The sequence below is a fragment of the Gracilinanus agilis genome, chromosome 3 (genome assembly GCF_016433145.1).
Source record: "Gracilinanus agilis isolate LMUSP501 chromosome 3, AgileGrace, whole genome shotgun sequence".
NCBI lineage: Eukaryota > Metazoa > Chordata > Mammalia > Didelphimorphia > Didelphidae > Gracilinanus > Gracilinanus agilis.
Genome location: NC_058132.1, coordinates 588,308,802 through 588,329,832, shown reverse-complemented (window position 1 = coordinate 588,329,832; position 21,031 = coordinate 588,308,802). Strand labels below are relative to the sequence as shown.

At 39.5% G+C, this 21,031-nt stretch overlaps 1 protein-coding gene across 2 annotated transcripts in view; it reads left to right on the top strand.

Annotated features, from left to right (window-relative positions):
- MTRF1 (mitochondrial translation release factor 1) overlaps positions 1 to 18,436 on the top strand; it is a 34,871-nt gene extending 16,435 nt beyond the window's left edge. Inside the window, exons 9-10 of one of the 2 annotated variants that reach the window (XM_044667383.1) lie at positions 5,678 to 5,776; positions 18,264 to 18,436. In XM_044667383.1, the coding sequence (XP_044523318.1) occupies positions 5,678 to 5,776; positions 18,264 to 18,386 (222 nt within the window). In that variant the 3' untranslated portion in view covers positions 18,387 to 18,436. The remainder of the gene's footprint in view (positions 1 to 5,677; positions 5,777 to 18,263) is intronic. The other variant, XM_044667384.1, reaches the window with a different exon arrangement.
- Positions 18,437 to 21,031: the final 2,595 nt, after the last annotated feature.

Sequence of the window (21,031 nt, the reverse complement as noted above, 5' to 3'; positions counted from 1 at the left end):
CTCCCTTTGGGCTGCTGGGTGGAGGGGCAGGTGAAGTGAGGAATGTCCTTAGCAAGTAGAGCGGAGGGAGAGGAGAGTGGCCCAAGCGCTCTGCTCCCCTCCAACTCTGCCACTAGTGAGCCGCCCACCTCACCTCCTGTGTGCTCCCATTGGTCTACTGGGCAAGGGGTGGGGGGTGGGATGAAAAAATGTCATCAGAGGGGAGGAGAGGGGGAGTAGCTCCATCCAGTCCCTCTGCCTTTCTAGTAACAAACTGGGGGGTGGGGGTGGAAGAGGGAGGGCAGCCAAGTGCCCACAGATAGTGCTCTTTGTGCCATCTTTGGCACCCATGCCATGACCTAGAGGAAGGAAAATGTGAGTTCAAATCCCATCTCAGACACTCCCAGCTATGTGACTGAGCAAATCATTTAACAGTATCTAACTCAATTTCTTCATCTGTAAAAAAATAGGGCTAATAATAACACCCCCTCTGGGAGTTGTGAAGATAAAATGAGGTACTTGTAAAAATCCTTTGCAAGATTTAAAATACCATTTAAATGCTGACTATTTTCATCATTGTTATTATTGGGAATTGTATGGAGGAGATTAATATTTATTTTCCTAAACAGCTTTTGGAAGGGTATTTTTGTGATTTGGTTGTTTTTGTTGGTTTTTTTTTATCTTTTGAAAAGTTGAATTTCAAGGGTGATGATCCAAAGAACCAGAAATTTTGTAAACCCAAGTTATAACTATAGCTGCAAGAGTTGGAAGGAACCTCAGAGATTCTCTAGTTTAGCCCTCTCATTTTGTACCAAATAGTGAGCTCCAAAGAGATAAAATGACTTTGGTTCATGGAAGTGGGGATTTGGACACATGATTTCTGAATGTGAATTCTGTGCTATTTTCTGTCTCATCTCAGAATCATCTTTCTTCATCCAAACATAGCAATCTCTACTTTCTCCAGTTCCCAGGGCCCAAATTGGTATGAGAAAAAGGGAAACATGAATAATAAAAATATATTAATATCTCTCATTGCAAATGATATGCCCATTTGTGGAGATGAGAGTTTTTTTTTTCTTAATTCTGGCAGTTAATTTGCCACTAGGGTATCTATATGGAGATTAGATTTTTCCCCCCCTTAGATTCTAACAAAGTCAGTTTGCAGCTAGGCATGTCTATATAGAGATGAGATTTTTTTTTTCCCCTCTGGATTCAGGCAGGGTCAATTTAAACTTAGGTATGTCTATTTGCAAGTGGTCCTTCCTGGGGAACAAGCTTTAATTTAAGCATTGCCACTTAATCCCTTTTACACGTTTGATATTTAGCTGCCATTTTGATATTTCACCACCAGAGGTCTCTAAATAAAATTATTATAATCACAGAATCCTGGAATTTTGAAGCTAGATGGAAGCTTATAGAACAACAGGTTCAATCTCTAAATTTTAGATGTGAAGAAACTGAAGCCCAAGGTTTCAATGATACGCAAATAGTTGCTAGCAGAATCAAGACTATGCCACAAGCTTTTTTTCTACTATATCTCTTTGAATCAAATGAGCAGAAGGGAATAATGGAAAGATTTCTAGATTTGGACTCCAGTGATCTAGGTTCATATCCCTGCTCTGCTAGTTACCTCTGAAACTTCTAGTGCTTACCATAAGGCCTAGCATACAGTAGGTAATTAATAAATGCTGTTGACTATTGGCTGATTTTAAACAAATCATCTTAGCTCTTTAGATCCTTGGTTTCCTCATATTATAGCTCAGTGATGTGGCAACCTTTTGAGCTTGTTGTGTCAAAATTCACTAAAAAACTGAGCATAACTTGGGTGGTGTACCACTTTGAGAAAAAAAAACATAATTTTGCAATATTTATAGTTTAGCAAAAATGTATGATTGCAATATATAGCTGTATTTAATAATCCAAAATAGATAAATTAATATAGGTAGAATTGTCATCTATAGTGCACAGAGTGTCTACACTACACTACAGCAAATGTTTCATCCTCAGCATGCGGCCCCGTGTCATCGAAAATGGCTATCCGTGTCAGTGCTGATAGGTTTGCCATCACCATTACAGCTGAAGGGATCTGATTAAATTATTTCCACTGTCCCTTCCACTTCTACATCCTGTGATTTTTAGACTTTTCTTATGTGATTTTATAGGCCAAGAGAAGTCCTCTTCAAAAATAATTTTTCCAACCTATTTCCCTTATGCCTGGAATCCCTTTAACAAGGAAAAAGCTTTTCATTCTACAACTAAATCTAAATCTTAAAATATACATATCTCTGGGGAAGCAACATATTGGCTTAAATTAACACTGTGAAATAAATGGGACTGATAGCAGATCCTCTCCTTTGGGCAACTTATGATAGTGGAGTTTAGAAATGTAGAGTTATTTAAGGATAATGAGTATGAGTGAATGGCAAGAAACAAATGTAGGTGGGGCACTACTAAAAAATCCCCTTGAGTTCAAGTCTGGCCTGAGAGATACTGTCATGTGACCTTGAGCAAACACTTAACCATGCTTGCCTCCATTTCCTCATCTGTAAAATGAGCTGAAATGGCAAAACGCTTCAGTGTCTCTGCCAAGAAAACCCCAAATGGGATCACAGAGTCAGACATGACTGAAAAGACTGAACAACAACAAATCCTTCCATCTTGCTTTGGGATTGAAAGCCCTGCTTTTATTTCAAAAGCGATAGAAGGTACTTCTTTGTTGAATACTTGTTTTCATTTAAACTTTGTTGCCTTTCTCCAGTACACATTGTTCCTTAGCTGTCCAGAATTGTACCTGTAATTTCTGGTAGCTAGGTTCCTTATTAGATAGGTCTTCAGCCTGATCCCCTTCTCACAGAAGCAGCAGTAAGCTGGCATCCTTCTCAACCTTATAAGATGTAGTTTCTACTGACAAAGGATGAATTCCTTTCTTCCACAGTGACTCATAAAAGATTTTTGATAGTTGATGCTTTGTAGAGGGGAGAACCCCTGCTGATGAAATCATAGATTCTTTGAAATATTTAAATGGAAATAATGTTTTACAAAATTATGGATTTCAATAAGAAGTTGCCACAAATATATATATATATATCTTTTATTTTTTTAAATAATTTTTATTTTTTAGAAAAGTTATCATGGTTACATGATTCATGTTCTTACTTTCCCCTTCACTCCCCCACCTCCTCCCCACCCATAGCCAATGTGCATTTCCACTGGTTTTAACATGTGTCATCCATCAAGACTTATTTACATATTATTGATAGTTGCTTTGGTGTGGTAGTTTCGAGTCTACATCCCAAATCATGTCCACCTCAACCCATGTGTTCAAGCAGTTGTTTTTCTTATATGTTTCCTCTCCTGCAGTCCTTCCTCTGAATGTGGGTAGTATTCTTTTCCATAAATCCCTCAGAATTGTCCTGGGTCATTGCATTGCTGCTAGTACAGAAGTCCATTACATTCGATTTTACCACAGTATATCAGTCTCTGTGTATAGAGTTCTTCTGGCTCTGCTCCTTTCACTCTGCATCAGTTCCCGGAGGTCTCTCCAGTTCGCCTGGAACTTCTCCAGTTTGTTATTCCTTTTAGCACAATAGTATTCCATCACCCGCATATACCACAGTTTGTTCAGCCATTCCCCAATTGAAGGACATACCCTCCTTTTCCAGTTTGTTGCCACCACAAAAAGCGCAGCTATGAATATTTTCGTACAAGTCTGTTTATCTATGATCTCTTTGGGGTACAAACCCAGCAATGGTATGGCTGGATCAAAGGGCAGGCATTCTTTTATAGCCCTTTGAGCATGATTCCAAATTGCCAGCCAGAATGGCTGGATCAGTTCACAGCTCCACCAGCAATGCATTAATGTCCCAATTTTGCCACATCCCCTCCAGCATTCATTACTCTCCCCTTCTTTCATTTTAGCCAATCTGCTAGGTGTGAGGTGATACCTCAGAGTTGTTTTGATTTGCATTTCTCTGATTATTAGAGATTTGGAACACTTTCTCATGTGCTTATTGATACTTTTGATTTCTTTACCTGAAAATTGCCTATTCATGTCTCTTGCCCATTTATCAATTGGGGAATGGCTTGATTTTTTATACAATTGATTTAACTCCTTGTATATATTTTTTTATTTTAAACCCTTAACTTCTGTGCATTGACTTATAGGTGGAAGAGTGGTAAGGGTAGGCAATGGGGGTCAAGTGACTTGCCCAGGGTCACACAGCTGGGAAGTGTCTGAGGCCGGATCTGAACCTAGGACCTCCTGTCTCTAGGCATGGCTCTCAATCCACTGAGCTACCCAGCTGCCCCTTTAACTCCTTGTATATTTGAGTAATTAGACCCCTGTCATATATATATATATATATATATATATATATATATACCTTTTAAAAGTTGCTGCCCATTCCTTGTTTTTGTCACGTAGTGGAGAAAAAGCCAAGTCTATAGAATGAGCTTTTCATTCCAACTCTGCCACTATCTTGTGCGTGTATGTGTGTCACAAAGAGACAAAGAGAGAGACCTTGGATAAATGAATTATTCTCATGAAGCCTCGGTTTCCTCACGTATAAAATTAATAGGTTGAATTAGATGATATTGTGTGAAATAGAAATTTAAAGGGGCCTTGAAATTATCAAGGTACACCCTCTGGAAAACCATCACTTAAAATGCAATCATTTACAGAGAGAGAGAGAGAGAGAGAAAGAAATGTGGAGCACTGTCTCAATTCATTGACCCAAGACAGAATACCCAAAAATTGACAGAAAAAAAAATCCTTATTTATAGGAGAATCCTGATACAATCAAGCCTCCCTGAAGGGGCAGGCTGATGATGTTTTAAAATAAGGGGTATAGGAGTATCATTCCAGCCATAGGGCTTGACCTCCTGAGAGAAACTCCCAAGACAAAAGGATCTAAGACAGGTCAAGTTCTGGAATCCCCTTAAGACAGTGATGGGCAAACTTTTTAAAGAGGGGGCCAAAGGAAAGGAAATGCTCATCTGTCAGTCTGTTTCTAAGGCAACTCTTTTCAAGTTTCATTGTATTGTATCCTACTCATTGTATTCATCAGATTAGGAATAATGTCACATGGCTGGATAGAACATTTCAGGGGGCTACATCTGGCCCAAGAGCCATAGTTTGCCCATCACTGCCCTAGGGCAAGTGTCCTACTGGGAGAAGAGTGGGGTATTCTTGTCTGGAAGGGAACTTAAAGAGAAATGGAATGGCAGGCTAGGGGGGAACAGCTTTACCAATTAGATATTAATAACTATTACTTTGAGAATAATACACTAATTTCTCACTCTACATAATATCTAAGATCCATTCAAGATTCAAGATTTTAGGATTCAATGTACCTCTTCTAGAAAAATGTAATCTCTTAAAACAGAATATCAATTGCAAGGACTAGGTGCAGTTAGGTGGCTCAGTGGATTGGGAGCCAGGCCCAGAGACAGGAGGTCCCGGGTTCCAGTTTGGATTCAGACACTTCCTAGCCATATTATCCTGGGCAAGTCACTTAACCTCCCATTGTCCAGCCCTTACCACTCTTCTGCCTTGGAACCAATATACAATATTGATTCCAAGATGGAAGGTAAGGGTTTCTATAAAAAATGATTACAGGGACTAGCCAAGTTACAGAATATGTAGGTAAAAATGCTATAAAACAATATAATTAAGATATTGCTATTTGTTGTGACACAGGTGGGAACAAGAGCCCAGTCGGAAAGAATTCGGACATACAATTTCACCCAGGACAGAGTCACTGACCATAGAATCTCTTATGAAACCCGAAATATTAAGGTATTCCCTCTGACTTTGCTTTATCTACTTTTCATTTCCAGTTAAAAAACAAGTTAATTGCACATTACTGAATTCTAAATGTGAACAAGCAATCTGGATTCAGTTTGTCAATTTGTATTTGTCCACAGAGTGGCTAGGTGGTCCAATGGATGAAGCATGGAGCCTGTAGTTAGGAAAACCTGAATTCAAATCCAGACTCAGACATTTACTAACTTTGTGATCCTGGGCAAATCACTTAACCCTGTTTGCCTCAAATGAGCAGGAGAAGGAAATAGCAAACCACTCTGTTATCTTTACCAAGAAAATCCCCAATGGGTTAGTAAAGAGTCAGACAGGGCTGAAACAAATGAACAGCATTGTCAGTATCGCAGAATTTGTAAATGTGACCATTAGCCTGAGAACAACCCTAAGCTGAGGACTTTTATAGCCTTGCCTGGGGCTTAATTACCTAAATGCTCAAGTGTGTGGGTATGTGAATGAGTGGGTCTCCCAGTCTCACCCAGGTTAGAGAAGCAGCAGCCCTCCTGAGTCTTAGCAATGCCGATTAGTTAGGAAATTTCCATCTGCTCCTTTTTTCTAACCTGGACACCCGCTTGGGCAGCTGGGGATCCTTTGTCCCTGTGGGTCACCATATTAGTTCCAGGCATCCTGAACCTTGAGGGGTTCACCCAACTGACCTTTCAGTAACAGCAGGATCTCTTTTATGGGGGGGGGGCGGTTACCACACCTGGCTTAGCGCCCCCTTTTGAAGTGTCCACGCACCTGTTAAAAAAACCTGTGTGTTGCCTTTGTATGCCAGGATGTTGCTGTATCTTCTTTCTATTTCTTCTTTACTGTCCACTATGAGAACATCACAGTGTGTGAATCTTTACTCAAATGATGGGCATTATAATGCCAAGCCATATAGGGATCAGAAGGTTCATATGGATGGAAGTCAGGGCTAAAGCATCTTTTTAGCAAAGTTCAAAGATACTCATAAAAATTATAACACACGGATAGTTTACTTTTCTTTGCCTGCTGAATGGACAAGTAAAGGAATTTATTCAGGTCATGTTTAAAAAAGGGAGAAATGGTGCTTTCATGGTTTGACCCCAGGAGAGTTTTAATTTTTTTTAACTCAGTTCTGCCCTATTCCCTAACAATTATTCCATCTCAACCTTTAAGATAAATGATCTATTTTATACCAAAATATTTTCATTTCCTAGTTTCTTAAGTTTCTATGAATCTTGTATATCCTATTCTTTTTCCTCAGTAATGACTACCTTTCTCAGATGTAAATAGAATGACTTTTAATTCAGGCCAGTGACAGTCTTTTTGACTTCTGTCTTGCCAATGGATCTCAATGATTCTGGAAGAGTCAAAAACTTTGTGTATCTCTGCCTCACTTAAATCCAATTCATGATCAAATTAAAAGATGTTACCCAGTGATGTCATTTTGGTCCTCTTTGAGTATGAAGATAGCAAACAACTAAGTGCCTCCTAAGTAATAGGCACTGTACTGGGCTCTGAAGTTCAATGACAAAAATCAAACAGTCCCTTCTGTTGAAACTGCTCAACAAATTACTTGTGGGTCAATGAACCAGGATAACATAAATGATTCTGGGATTACAGGAGAGTTAAACTGACAGATTGACAAGCCAGACACACAGAGGCTTCTTGCTGATCAGTGACAAAGTTTAATGATTTGAGTTTCACACTTTATAGGGGAAATGACATAGGCTAGCTACTTAAGCCTTTTGCAGGGACAATGGTTAGGAATGATTTACAAGATAGAGACAATGGATTTAGATTACCTCAGTGATACTAAACAGAGTTTTCTATAGGTTATAATTTAATATGTCAATGTGTAACCATCTAACAAGAGTTTCTCATAGAATTCCTGCATCAATAATTTCTTGGCAGGACATTTAGTATTTTGGGGAGGAATTGGATTAAGTTCTCATGCTGTAAGGAGTAAAAATTATGGTTGGACTGAATATGTTTAAGAGTTTCGGTAACCAGGAATTGATTACACAATTCCAAATTAAAAACCCAAGTCAGGATGACTTTTATGGTAGTTTATTTATAAATAGGAAGAGTGAAAATAGAGAAAATGAGAGAAAGAGAGTTACTCCTACCTGGTCCGAACCAGGAAGGGCTTCAAAGGCCCCAACAAAGGGGGGCACAGAGGTTAATTAAACAAGGCTTCTAGCCACAAGGCCTCTTTGGAGACTAATGCCTCCAGAAAAGCCAAAGAAAGGGAGTCAGCTTTTTCACTCACCCACATGACAGTCCAAAAGGAAGCAGTCTGAGGTCTCAAACCCGAGCTCCTTGGCCAAGTTCAAAGGGCTATATCCCCCTCACAGGAAGTTACCATCATATTTAAAAGATAGTTCTTTTCTTCACTTCCTGTGTCCACCCTCCAGTTTAATGTGGACAAATGACAGCTTTAACCTTGCTTTGGACTAGCCGGGGGCAGTCATTTGTTTTTGATTTGTCACTAGCACACGTGGGTTATAGACCTCCCCCCTCACCACTTTATTCTAAGTGAGGTGGGGTGTACACATTCTTGGTGGTTAAAGTCTAAAGCAGTGATGGGCAAACTACTGCCCCTGGGCCAGATGCAGCCCCCTGAAATGTTCTATCTGGCTGTGGGACATTATTCCTAATCTGATGAATACAATGAGTAGGATACAATACAATGAAACTTCGAAAGAGTTGCTTTAGAAACAGACTGACAGATGAGCATTTCCTTTTGTGATATTGGAAATTTGGGGGTCCTTGAAACTACATTTCCCATGATTCCTGGCTTATGTAATTGACTAGGCAATTACCTAATAACGTAAACAGAAGGTTAAATAGTGGAGTACCTGGGTTGGTACTTCCTCTCCTTTGTGACTGTGAAGCAAGCAGGAGAATGGGAAGAGCAGGTAAATGGCAAGTCCCTTTAAAATAACTCAACAGGCATGTGGCTTCATTTTTCTAAATAACTTTCAATAAACCCTTTGAAACCATGATATTTTTAATTTTATCATTCTATATTAATTCTATTTCTTACACTTTCCTTTGGCCCCCTCTTTAAAAAGATTTGCCCATCCCTGGTCTAAAGAATAAATAGGGGAGAAACAATTCCATCTTCCCAATACTGGGCAGGGGACAGTGGGGGGGAGGGGTAGCAGGGGCTGGGAGGAAGCTAACGCGTCTGACTACTTCTAAACTATGGCTGTGATTTTACTGGGGCCTACGCTCTTCCTTCAAGGAGCTTATCTACAGGGGAAGAAAACATATATACATATAAATATATACAAAATAAATGCAAGATCATTTTGCAGGGTCAGTACTAGCATCTGAGTGGATCAGGAAATACTTCATTTTGGAGGCGGCAATTGAATGGATTCAGTGATCTTTAAGGTCCTTCCAACTAAATCTGTGACTATGAATCAGTTGAAAGAGGATTTTTAAGAGAGTAAAAGGGACTTTTAATTCAAAGAAGTTGTCTTTTTATCACATCTGATAAAGCCAGTCATCTGCCCTTAACAAATGCTTATTAACTGACTCCCTGATAAAGAAGGTACTGTTTTTTTTAGTATACTTGGATAGGCTAAAAAGGACACATTCTTTGCTTTGTAAAAATTTAATCATCTCTTATTAAAATAAGTACCTTTTCCACTATAAATTGCTTTGTTAGAAGCACTTTTCTGTGACTGTACTTGAGATATATATATATATATACACACACAGAGTATATATGCATATATTATATACACATGCATATATTATACATATATAACATATATTACACATACATAGATTTTTGAGTCCCTACTCTGTATGTGTTTATATATGTATAAATAGTGGAACTGTGGGGCACATGTGTCCATCTCCTACTGATAGTATGTGTCTATTTTGAGTAAATAAACTGCAGTTTAACTGTCTTATCTTATCCCATAATGGTTAATGAGGACTGGAAATTCTCATAATAAAATTTATGACTTGTTTAAATTCATTCAATATTCAGTAAATGTTCTTGTAATCAGAAACTTGTCCTCTGACTTCCAATCCCTTCTTATATTCAGTAGTCAGAGGTTTATAAAGTATTTTTGAAGTCTTCAGATTGAAACAAACCATGCAAATCCAAGTTGATTATTCTGGAATTCAGTTTGTAAAAAGTGCCTATTATGTGCAACATAATTGTACATTCACAGAGTCATTGGGATTATCAAAAGAGACCATGTATGTAAAAAGTATCACAAACTAGAAGGTCTTATTATATATTTGTGTGTCTGAATTCCCAATGACAGACAATGACCTCTTAGAATACTGGTGTAACATACAATGGGAAGTTTTAGAAGGGTATGGATAAAAGTAGGTGTGTGGTAGAGGGGAGATTACAAAAAATCCCAGAGAGATAATCATGTTGGAATAGAGAGAGAATAGAAGCAAGTCCCGAGAAACATGTCATGGAAAGGTTACTTTTAGTAGAAGGGAGCATAAATGTTTAAGTTTATTCAGAGGTGGACCCATAAAATGTTCATGGATAGATTGTAATGTTGACAGAGGCTTGACTTTGCCAGTGCAGCCCACTGAGTTGCTGGCTGCTGGCAGCTGCTCAGAGAATTCTACATCTAGCTTTCTCAACCTCTTAGCTGATGAATTCAAACCAGAAGCTTGGGGAAGGGAAAATGATCAGCTGTCATCTCCAGTGGCTAGTGTGCTCAATAATAACATTATTGAAGTCTGCTCAGTGGTTGGAGACACAAATCAACTGACTTCAGCCACACAGACTGGAGAGCTAGATAGTGAACTCCAGACAGCTTCTGAGTTGGGAGTTGTACCAGAGGTGTTGAAGAATAGAAACTGTCTATCAAACATTCCCTGACACAACTGATGGGAAAACTCCCGATCTGGGGGTTTGTAGTTCACAGGATAGCAGAGTGGATGGTGAAACAAGTCAAACCCCCACTTCTACAGCCCTTAGTCAGAGCCAACCTGAAAGTTCCTTGGGCTCTGCAGAGCTCAGCCTAGTAACCACAGTTACTCACTCTCCAGCACTGAGTGAGAGAGAGTGCCTGCTCTCTAAGCCAACATTCTGTATTGAATCTCCCAGTCAAAACTTGCCTGTTTGTGCTGCAGGAAGTTCTGATTTAGCTCACAGTGACCATACAAGTCTTGAAGAAGTGCTTGCACAAGACCATATGCATAACTGGATCCAAACCAAGTGCACAGATACAACTGAGGATTCTTTATTACCCTTAGTCCCAGTAAACTCCAGTAGCAACAGGGAACCCCTTGTTAGCTTGGAAATCGGGGGGTTTGCTATGATGCCCTCCTTGACACTGGGGCAACATGCTCTATTCTATGTGAGGCTCCCGAAGGATGCAAATATCAGGGTAGCTTGAGAATCAGAGGTGCTTCAGGGATAGCTCAACAAGTCCCAAAGCTAAAAGTCAAAATGGTGAAATTGGGCCCTCTAACTCAAACACACCTTTTTTATTGATACCATCATGTCCTTCGAACCTTGTTGGATGAGATCTCTTGTGTAAAATAGCTGCCACCATCCAATGCCAACCAGATGGGCAGATCTATCTCCACCTGCCTAAGAGATCTCTGAAACATCATCCCATTTTGTTTTTAGACCCATGTAGCGAGGAACCAACTTACCAACAAAGTGACAGCATCTACCAGGTTCCTGATGATATACCTGATTATGTCTGGGCTAAAAATTCTAATGAGGTATTGTAAAAGTGAAATTTGGGAAATGTATCAAACTACATTTCCCGTGGTCCAACGGGTTTCCGTTTCCGGTTTTTGGGCTTGGGAAGGCTTACATCTTGACGCAGGGAAGGGTTTAAATCTCCTGGGTTAGGAGGGAGTGGTCTCTTTTTGCGAGTAGGCTCTTGGCCAGGAAACAGGAGACAGTAAATGGAGGCGGTAGTTTTGAATGCTTACAAGCGCATGGTCTAATGATTTTATCTATAAACATGGCTTTAATTAAAATACTAAATTATATATTTATACCAGCCTTTATCATTTTTCATATTTACAGTAGGCAGAATTTTGTCTGCTGAGCCAGTAAGAATAGACATGAAGGAAGGTTTACCACCATGAATTCCTCAATTTAAACTAAGCAAATAGGCGATCAAGGGAGTGAAACCCATCATAGAGAGTTTAATACAGCAGGGTATTTTAAGATATGGCTTCTCACAGTACAACAGCTCTATCATGCCTGTGAAGAAAGCCAAAATGGCATTTGGTACAAGACCTTAGAGCTGTTAATAACCATGTGCAGAAAACCTATGCCATGGTTCCTAGTCCATCTCAGATCATAACAGCTATACCAAACAAAACTACTTGGTTTACTGTGATAGACCTCTGCTCCGCCTACTTCTCTGTTCCCCTGCACAGAGACAGCCAGTAGCTGTTTGCCTTTACTTGGGAGGGCAAGTCCGTCCTATGGACCCGTTTGCCCCAAGGTTTTTTGGATTCGGCCTTAGTCTTCTGCCAAGTCTTGCAGAGAGACCTTGACTCAATCACTTTCCAAGACAGCAAGATGGTGCATTATGTTGATGACATCCTGCTAATGTCACCATCTGCTGAAATCTGTCATAGAGACAGCGTGCACTTTATTAAAGAGCTAGGCAAGAGGGGCCATAAAATTTCTAAGCCCAAGCTTTAGTTCGTGAAGTCAAAAGTGGAATATTTGGGATTCATCTTGGAAAAGGGCTCCAGGAAGATTTCCCAGAAGAGAACACAAGATATACAGAGGTTGAGTTTGCCTAGAACTAAGAGGCAGCTCTGGGCAATCATAGGAGTAACAAGTTTCTGTAGAAACTGGATTCCAGGTTATGCTCTCATCACTAAACCTCTGATAGAGCTAACCAGGAAGGAAACTAACTAAAGAGCATATCCATGCCATTGAAAAGCTCAAAGAGCTAACTCTATCAGCGCCTGCCCTAGGAATCCCTGATCATGGAAAACCTTTCCTCCTTTATGTTCATAAGGATAAAGGGATAACCTCTAGTGTTCTCACACAATCTTTTGGGAATACTCTTAAACCAGTTGCCTATTATAGCTCAAAGCTAGATTCAGTAATCTGTGGAATGCCAAGTTGTTTGAGAGCTATTGCTGCTGTAGCCATCATGATTAGGAAAGCATCTTCCTTGGTATTAGGGGGTGAGCTGAGAGTATTTTCCCCACACCAAGTGGAATCTACTCTAAGGAACACTACACTCCAAGCTTTCACCTCCCAAAGGTTATCACAATACCAAGCAATCCTGTTGGCTAATGAAACCATCACATTTCACCAGTGCAAAAATTTAAATCCTGCAACTCTGATTCCAGATTTACCTCTGGAAGGAGAGAGTCTACACATCTGTGAAGATGCACTTAACATCGTGCATAAGACAAGAGATGATCTATCCAATAGTCCCATGGAAAATCCTGAGTTGACTCTCTTCACAGATGGAACATCTTACCTAGTAGGCAATCAGAGATTTACTGGTACAGCAGTAGTAAATGCCTCTAAAACCCTTTGGTACTCATCCCTACAATCTACTATGAGTGTTCAAGGGGCAGAATTGGTCAGATTGATACACACTCTAAGGTTAGCCGAAAATCAGAGAGTTAACATTTACACCAACTCCTGGTATGCTTTTGGAGTAGTGCATCATTCCGGTGGACTCTGGAAAAACTGAGGCTTCATAACATCTAATGGCAAACAGATAGTGTATATGGCACTTTAATAAATGAGCTGTTAGAAGCACTCCAATTACCAGCCCAAGTTTTGGTTCTTCATTGCAGAGCCCACAGCAAAATACAAGGGCCAGTGGAATCAGGGAATAGACGAACTGACATTACAGCCAAATTTGGGGCAAGATATGGACCAATTTCAGTCCTGAACTTGTCTTTGGTGGAGGAAGTTGATTTCAAAAATGCATACTCCTCAAAGGAAGTAAAGGATTGGAAGAAACACCACAGTGCATACTTAGCTAATGGAGTTTGGCTGGGGGAAAATGGAAAACCTATATTGCCTAGATCCCTGTACTTCACCTTTTGCAATGCATTACATCAAAAAGGGTATTTATGGAAGTCTGGGCCTGGCAGACTCTATAACTAGGTATTGGAATGCAAGGGGCATATATGAAGTTGCAATGAGAGTTTTACAGAGGTGCAGAATTTGTATGCAGTTCAACCAGACTGTTACCAAAGTCCACAGTTTGGGAGGCAAACCATTGGCCTTTACACCATTTGAATGCATACAAATTGATTACATCACCTTGGCAAGGTGTCAGGGCTATAGGTATGCATTGGTGATTGTGGATAGATTAACCAAGTGGCCTGAGGCTTTTCCAGCCAGATGTAATACATCAGGGTTTATAGTGAAGGTTTTGCTTAGAGAATTAATACCAAGATCCTCTATTCCACTACACATTGCATCCGATTGTGGTTTGCACTTCGCACACAAAATTCTAGCTACAGTGTATGAAAACCTAGGAGTCAAACAACATCTGCATTCTGTATACAGACCCCAATCGAGCGGACAGATTTAGAGAGTTAATAAATTTTTGAAAACCCTAGTGGCTAAAATCTGTGCTGAATCACATTTGAAGTGGCCAGATGCAATTACCTTTGGCATTATTTCATCTTAGGTGCCAGCCCAATAGTATCACTCATTTGTCACCTTTTGAGATGCTATATCGACATCCACCTTACCATGGCAAGTCACCTCAAAGCATCCATAACCTATCACATCTGGGTATGGAATGCTCTATGAATACATTAAGTTACTCTAACAGCATTTAAATCAGCTTCATAAGTTGGCTTTGATACATCAAAGAGTTCCCTTTGATTATAGTCTACATGGCTTCCAGCCTGGAGATTATGTCTAAATCAGAATCTTTACTAGGAAGTCTGTGTTAGAACATAAGTGGCATGGTCCATCCCAAATAATCTTAACAACCCCTAGTACAATCAAGGTTAAGGGGAGGGATTCATGGTTCCATGTCAAGCCAGCAAAAGATATGACTCAAGAACAACAAGACCTAGTCATCATACAGCACAATGATCAATTAGCACCAATCAGCCAGCCAAGTAGCAAGACCATAACAAATCCACAATCTAAAGATCAGACCATAGCTTTCCAGCAATTTACTTATGAGCCCGAGTTGGTACAAGAGTCAGGGAGCAACCAAATGTTACACCAACATCCAAATGACTATCTCTCAACTATAGCAGTCACTAAGAAACATCCATCAATTATCATGACAGTGAAGAAGAATCAGCTACAGAAGCAGAGACAACATCTGAATTTCAATCAATTCAAGACCTAGATAGTGACATCAACAAATAATTGCAAAGAAACAAATGATATCATAATGAACTCTTTGTTAACTTTGATCAACTTTATTTAATCGCAAGAAGGAGAAAGAAGAAAAGATTAGTAAAAGTTTCATAGACACAAAACTTTGGTCATGACACAAGTCAACACAACTGAAGAACAGTTCCAGTTCAAGTTGACAAGCGCGTGGAGTAACATCACACGACACAATTGGGGCATTGCTGACATCGCGGATCATCGCAAGGACATCAACATTGAGGACTACAAGGATAACCGTGACTTGTCTATACAACCATTGTTTGTACAAAAGCGCAGTGAAGAGGATCATCTGATCAGAGTTGGATCCATGCATTTGGAGAGCACATCTTACATCCAACAGAATTCTCACTGCGCCCGACACTTTAGAATTCCATCCACTCAGTACATGCAATTGGCAGAAGAATGCCAAAGGAGTAAGTATGTGACATTTCATCACACGGTCAAATCATACTGGACAACACATAATACATTTCTGACTTCACATATACATATGAAATGTTAACTTACACATGGGAGAGAAGGCTTTGTCTGCCTTAGTTTAGAGTTTTCCTCTTACTTTGGTTCAAACACCTTCTACCCAAGACCATCTGACATTTCTTTTAAAGAATGTAAATATGTAAATGCTTACTTACTAACCCTTAGTAGTAGCCTACTTAGTAATAATTTTTGCTAACACACAGGGACAGAATAGTTAGTTCGATAAGTTAGAACAGGGTCAGAATTTTCTTTGTAAATATTGTACATAGTTTAAGTCTATGGTTTGACCAAAAGGCTTATACTTAGTGTTAGGTTTACTTATCTTTACTAATGCTTCCTAACATAGGCATAAGTGTACTAACATATTGACATACTAACTTTTAGGAAGGTTGAATTAGGTTTTAGAAACTCGCTGCAAGTTTTTCTTAGTGATTACTTTTATTGTTGGTACATGAAGTTAAAAAATTTCATAGCTAGAGTTTATTACTTAGTTTATTTAGCTAATGTTTGCTTTAAGATTGTTCTGTGGATGTTTTGTGTTTAATCTTGTTTTCCTTTCTGTTCAAAATTTTTGTAAAACTTTATTCCCCATTTCTTTCCTTTACCTTTCCTATAACCTGTCTTAGTTTAGCTTAGAATAGTAATAGGGTAAGAATAGGAGCTAAGAAACCCTTTTCTTGTTTTGCAATGCTTAGATAGGAATAAGAGGATAGTTTAGTTTAGTCCTAGTGTAAGTGTAGAATTCCTTGAGAACTTAGGGACCTGGAAATGTCCCAATTTGCGTATTTCCGAAAGACAAATGAGCAAATTGTAATGCAGGATTTATGCTCCTTGCATTTGCAAATTACCCTAGGCAATCCTGGCAGTTAGGAGAATGGAACTTTGGCCCACCAGGTGCCAGTCCCAAGACCTGACAGTTTGAGCTGGGACTATAAATACCCCTGCAGAACCAACCTGGGGGGTTCTGATTTCCTTGACCTCACCCAGACACCTAGCTTCCCCTTGACTTCCCCTTGGGGGCCCCAGGAAGTTGAAGGAGGTTGAAGGGAGGTGTGGGTGTTGGAAAGTGGGCAGGAATTAGGTTAGAGTAGCCTAGCAACAGAGACACCCCTAAACCAATTCATCAACTTCATCTGTCTAGCTGGTGGATCACATAACATCAGGGCAGTGAAAATTATCTCTGGCTGAGGGGCTGGTTCCCTCAACCTGATCTTACCTTCTAGGTCCATTGCCAACACTGGCCAGTCACCCTTAGCAACAGCTTCTCAGGACCCTAAACCCTCTTTCCTCAGTTTTCCCTTCTGTGTTTAAATAAACCCCTTTCCTGAAACTGTGAGCTCCTGTAGTTAATTATAACATCATCCTGGGCTAAGGGGCTGAGGAGAGGGGAGAATAGCAACCACTTGACTCCAAAGGAAGTATTGGGCAAGCATCCATTTTGTTCAGGAAGTGTGTGAGCTTCACTTCCTGTTGAGTACTGCTTTCACTCCAGCAGGGAGGGGATCCTCACTCTCCATCTTAAAGGAGCCTATAGATAACAGGGAGACTGACTGGGCATCACAGCCCAGGCTACATATCCCTGACTGACTCAAATCACCAGCTACAGTAGTTACAGGCTCCCTGGCCCAGGTGACTCACTTGTACCACCAGCTCCCCTGCTATCAGCCACATTACCCCCCTTATTACAAGATGCCTAGAGTGCATCCTTCATTTTCTAGAGAAGGAACCTGAGACCTAGAGAAGCTAACTTACTTGTCCAAAGTTACACAGCTAATTGGTAGCAGAAAGAACCCAATGCTCTTCAGTTTTATAGCTGCTGTCTCCCATTTTGGAGCCAGCTGCAATTTATTCTCAACTTTGCAAGTTAAATTTTATTTTATCCATTTACTGAGAGCTTTGGAATAGTGATACTTTAGATAATATTAGAAAAGACTGACTGGTAAACTATACTACCAATTTGTAATTTTTAAGAACTACCTAGAATTCAAATTGGGTTTTTGGAAGCATTTTTGAACTAGTGTTCTTAGTGTAATTTTACAAAAGTTGTCAACTTTATTCCTAATTTTTTGTTGATTTTATGTGACAATGTAGGTGAAAAAAAGAAACCAATATGTAGCTTGACTGTTAGGCTAGCTGGAGGTAATTAATTGTGGATTCAGGAGACAGGATGAGAAGGATAAGTTTCTGGGATCAGGAGGACCACAAGACACTGATGGCGAATTGTGGTGACGTTTATTCCATCACAGCTAGTATTTTATAGGGCAATGTTACATGAGCCAGAGGATTAAGTAATCTTTTTTACATGGACAATGGTTAGTAATGATTTACAATGACTTGGTTTACCTCACTGAAGCTTACACAGAGTTTTCAATAGGCTGATAAATCAATATGTCAGTGTGTAACCATCTAACCCAGATTCTCATAGAATCCCTGCATCAGTAGTTCTTGGAAGGACATGCAGTTTCTACAAAGTACAGTGGGGAGAGGTTAGCAACCTCAGGTGAGATCATGGGACTATGTGACTGACGGCTTTGATTTTATTGGGGTCCACTCTCACTACTGAGGGCTACATTTGACTTTGATTTTTTAATCTTTTTTCTATTCACCAACTCTTCATAAAAAAACTTTCAGAACAATATTTATTTCTTTTTTCAGGAATTTTTATGTGGTGGGAGACCTCTGGATACACTGATCCAAAGACTACTAGTGTCAGCAAATGAAGAAGCCCTTGTTGAATTTTTGGATAATCACTTTAAATCTTCTGAATCAAAGAACTGAAATGGACCCTATTAGAAATACAAATAAAAGACTAAAACTTTGTTCTATCATTTTTGTTGATATGTCCAATCCTTCATGATCTCATTTGCCATTTTCTTGGCAAAGATACTGGAGTGGTTTGCCATTCTTCTCTAGTTCATTTTACAGATGAGGAAACTGAGGCAAACAGGCTTAAGTGACTTATCCAGGGTCACACAACTAGTGTCTGAGGCCAGATTTGGAATCTTCCTGACTCCAGGTCCAGCACTCTATCCACTGTGCAATCTAGCTGCCCTAGTGAGCTGCTTTAGCCAAGTCCAACAGAAATAGAGAAAATATAGCTGAAAAGTTACTTTACTTCTAAGTATATTTTTTTAATCTGGTTACACTTTAAAAATATTTCCTGCATTTGACTTTTGAATTACTAGAAAGCTTAATCTAAATCTTTTTAAGTAGTCATTTTAATACAATGTAACACACTTTTATTAAGCTCTTGCTAAAATGTGCAGAGGACAATGCCAGGAAGATAAATGCAGGAGATGAATACTAAATAAGACTTGGGCACTATCTCTTATTTTACTCCTGTCTCTGAGGAACTGGAGCCCCTTTCTCCATAACAAGGCATTCCACTCTACCTGTGCCCTTGATCCCATCTCTCTCCCTCATCTCTTCTGGAAGCTTGCTCCATGAAATCATGAAATTGAGCAATACAATAAAATGTTCTATTAAAAGCCTATTATATACAAGAGACTGTGCCTTCTCTTAGGTCAGTGGTTCCCAAATTTTTTTGGCCTACCGCCCCCTTTCCAGAAAAAATATTACTTAGACCCCTGGAAATTAATTTTTTTTAAGTTTTAATAGCAATTAATAGGAAAGATAAATGCACCTGTGGCCATCACCCCTTCCCTGGATCACTGCAGTACCCACCAGGGGGCAGTAGCACCCACTTTGGGAATCACTGTCTTAAGTCTTTCTTTGTCCTTTAAAACTCACTTAACCCTGCCATCTCCTCAGTCTATCATCCTATATCTCTCCTCTCATGGACAAACTCCCAGAAAGAATCCTCTACACTCATTCTCCCGAGTTCTTCAGCACCATTTACTTCTCAATCCTTTCCAATATGATTTCTAACCCTAACATTCTACTGACACTGCTTTCTCCATATTTACCATGTCTTAACTACTAAAACTAAAGGCCTTTTCTCAGCTCTTATTCTCTTTGATCTCTGCATTTTTTTATAGTTGGCTATTCTTTCCTCCCTTGGTTTCTTTGACACTAATCTCTCATGGTTTTTCTTCTCATCCTTACCTGTCTTATTGTTCTTTCTCCTTTATGGGATTATTACCCACCTCTCACCTCCTTAACATAAGCATAGTTGTTCTCTCAAGGCTCTAACCTGGACCATCTTCTCTATATTTTGTCACACCCTTCCAGGTCTTTCTAAAAAAAATTTTAGGGGGCAGTTGGGTAGCCTAGTGGATTGAGAGTCAGGCCTAGAGATGGGAGGTCCTAGGTTCAAATCTGGCCTCAGGTGCTTCCCAGCTGCGTGACCCTGGGCAAGTCACTTGACCCCCATTGCCCATCCTTACCACTCTTCCACCAAGGAGCCAATACACAGAAGTTAAGGCTTTAAATAAATAAATTTTTGAAAAAATATTTCCCAATTATATGCAAAAAAAATTTTAATCATTTTAATAAATTGTGAGTTCGAAATTCTCTTCCTCCCATCCTTCTTCCCCCCACACTTCTTGAAGCCATTTTGATTATACATGTGAAGTCAAGCAAAATGTATTTCCATATTAGCCATATTTCAAAAGAATACAAAATAAAGCAATAATTTTTTTTAAAGTATACTTCAATCTACATTCAGAGGTCATCAATTTTCTCTCCAGAAGTGGATAGTGTTTTTCATCACAGAACCTTTGGAATTGTCTTGATCGAGTCAGCTAAGTCTTTCACAGTTGATCATTCTTATGATATCACTGTTACTGTGTACAGTGTTCTCCTGGTGCTTATTTCACTTTGCATCAGTTCATATAAGTATTCCCAGGTTTTTCTCAAACCTCCTCTCTTCATCATTTCTTATAGCACAATAGTACTTTATCACAATCATATATGATGATTTGTTCAGCCATTCCCCAATTGTTGGGCACCCCTCAACTTCCAGATCTTCGCCAATACAAAAAGAACTGCTATAAAAATTTTTGTACATATACATACAAAAGAAGACCTTTGAGGTCATCTTAACTTCAATGGATTCAAGTTTCTCTATTTGGAGGAATCCTCAGTCCATATATCTAGCTCTAATTTCTTCCCTCAATTCCAGTCATTGCCTGCTAGATCCTTCCTCCTGAACTTACTTTCGGAACCTCAAATGCAAAATGTCTAGAATGGAATTTATTCTCTCATCTAACTCTACCTCCTCCAAACATCTTTATTTCTGTTGAGTATTCTTCCATTCAAAGCCTCAGCTTTCTCATATGTAAAATGGGGATAAATGCTTTATCCTGAGGCAGATTAGTGATACAGTGGATAGAGCAGTGATCCTGAAGTCAAGAACACCCGATTTCAAATCCCACCTCAGAGGTTTCCTAGCTGCTGGCCCAATGCTAGGCAAATCATTTAATCTCTCTCAGCTTCAGATTCCTCAAATGTAAAATGGGGAT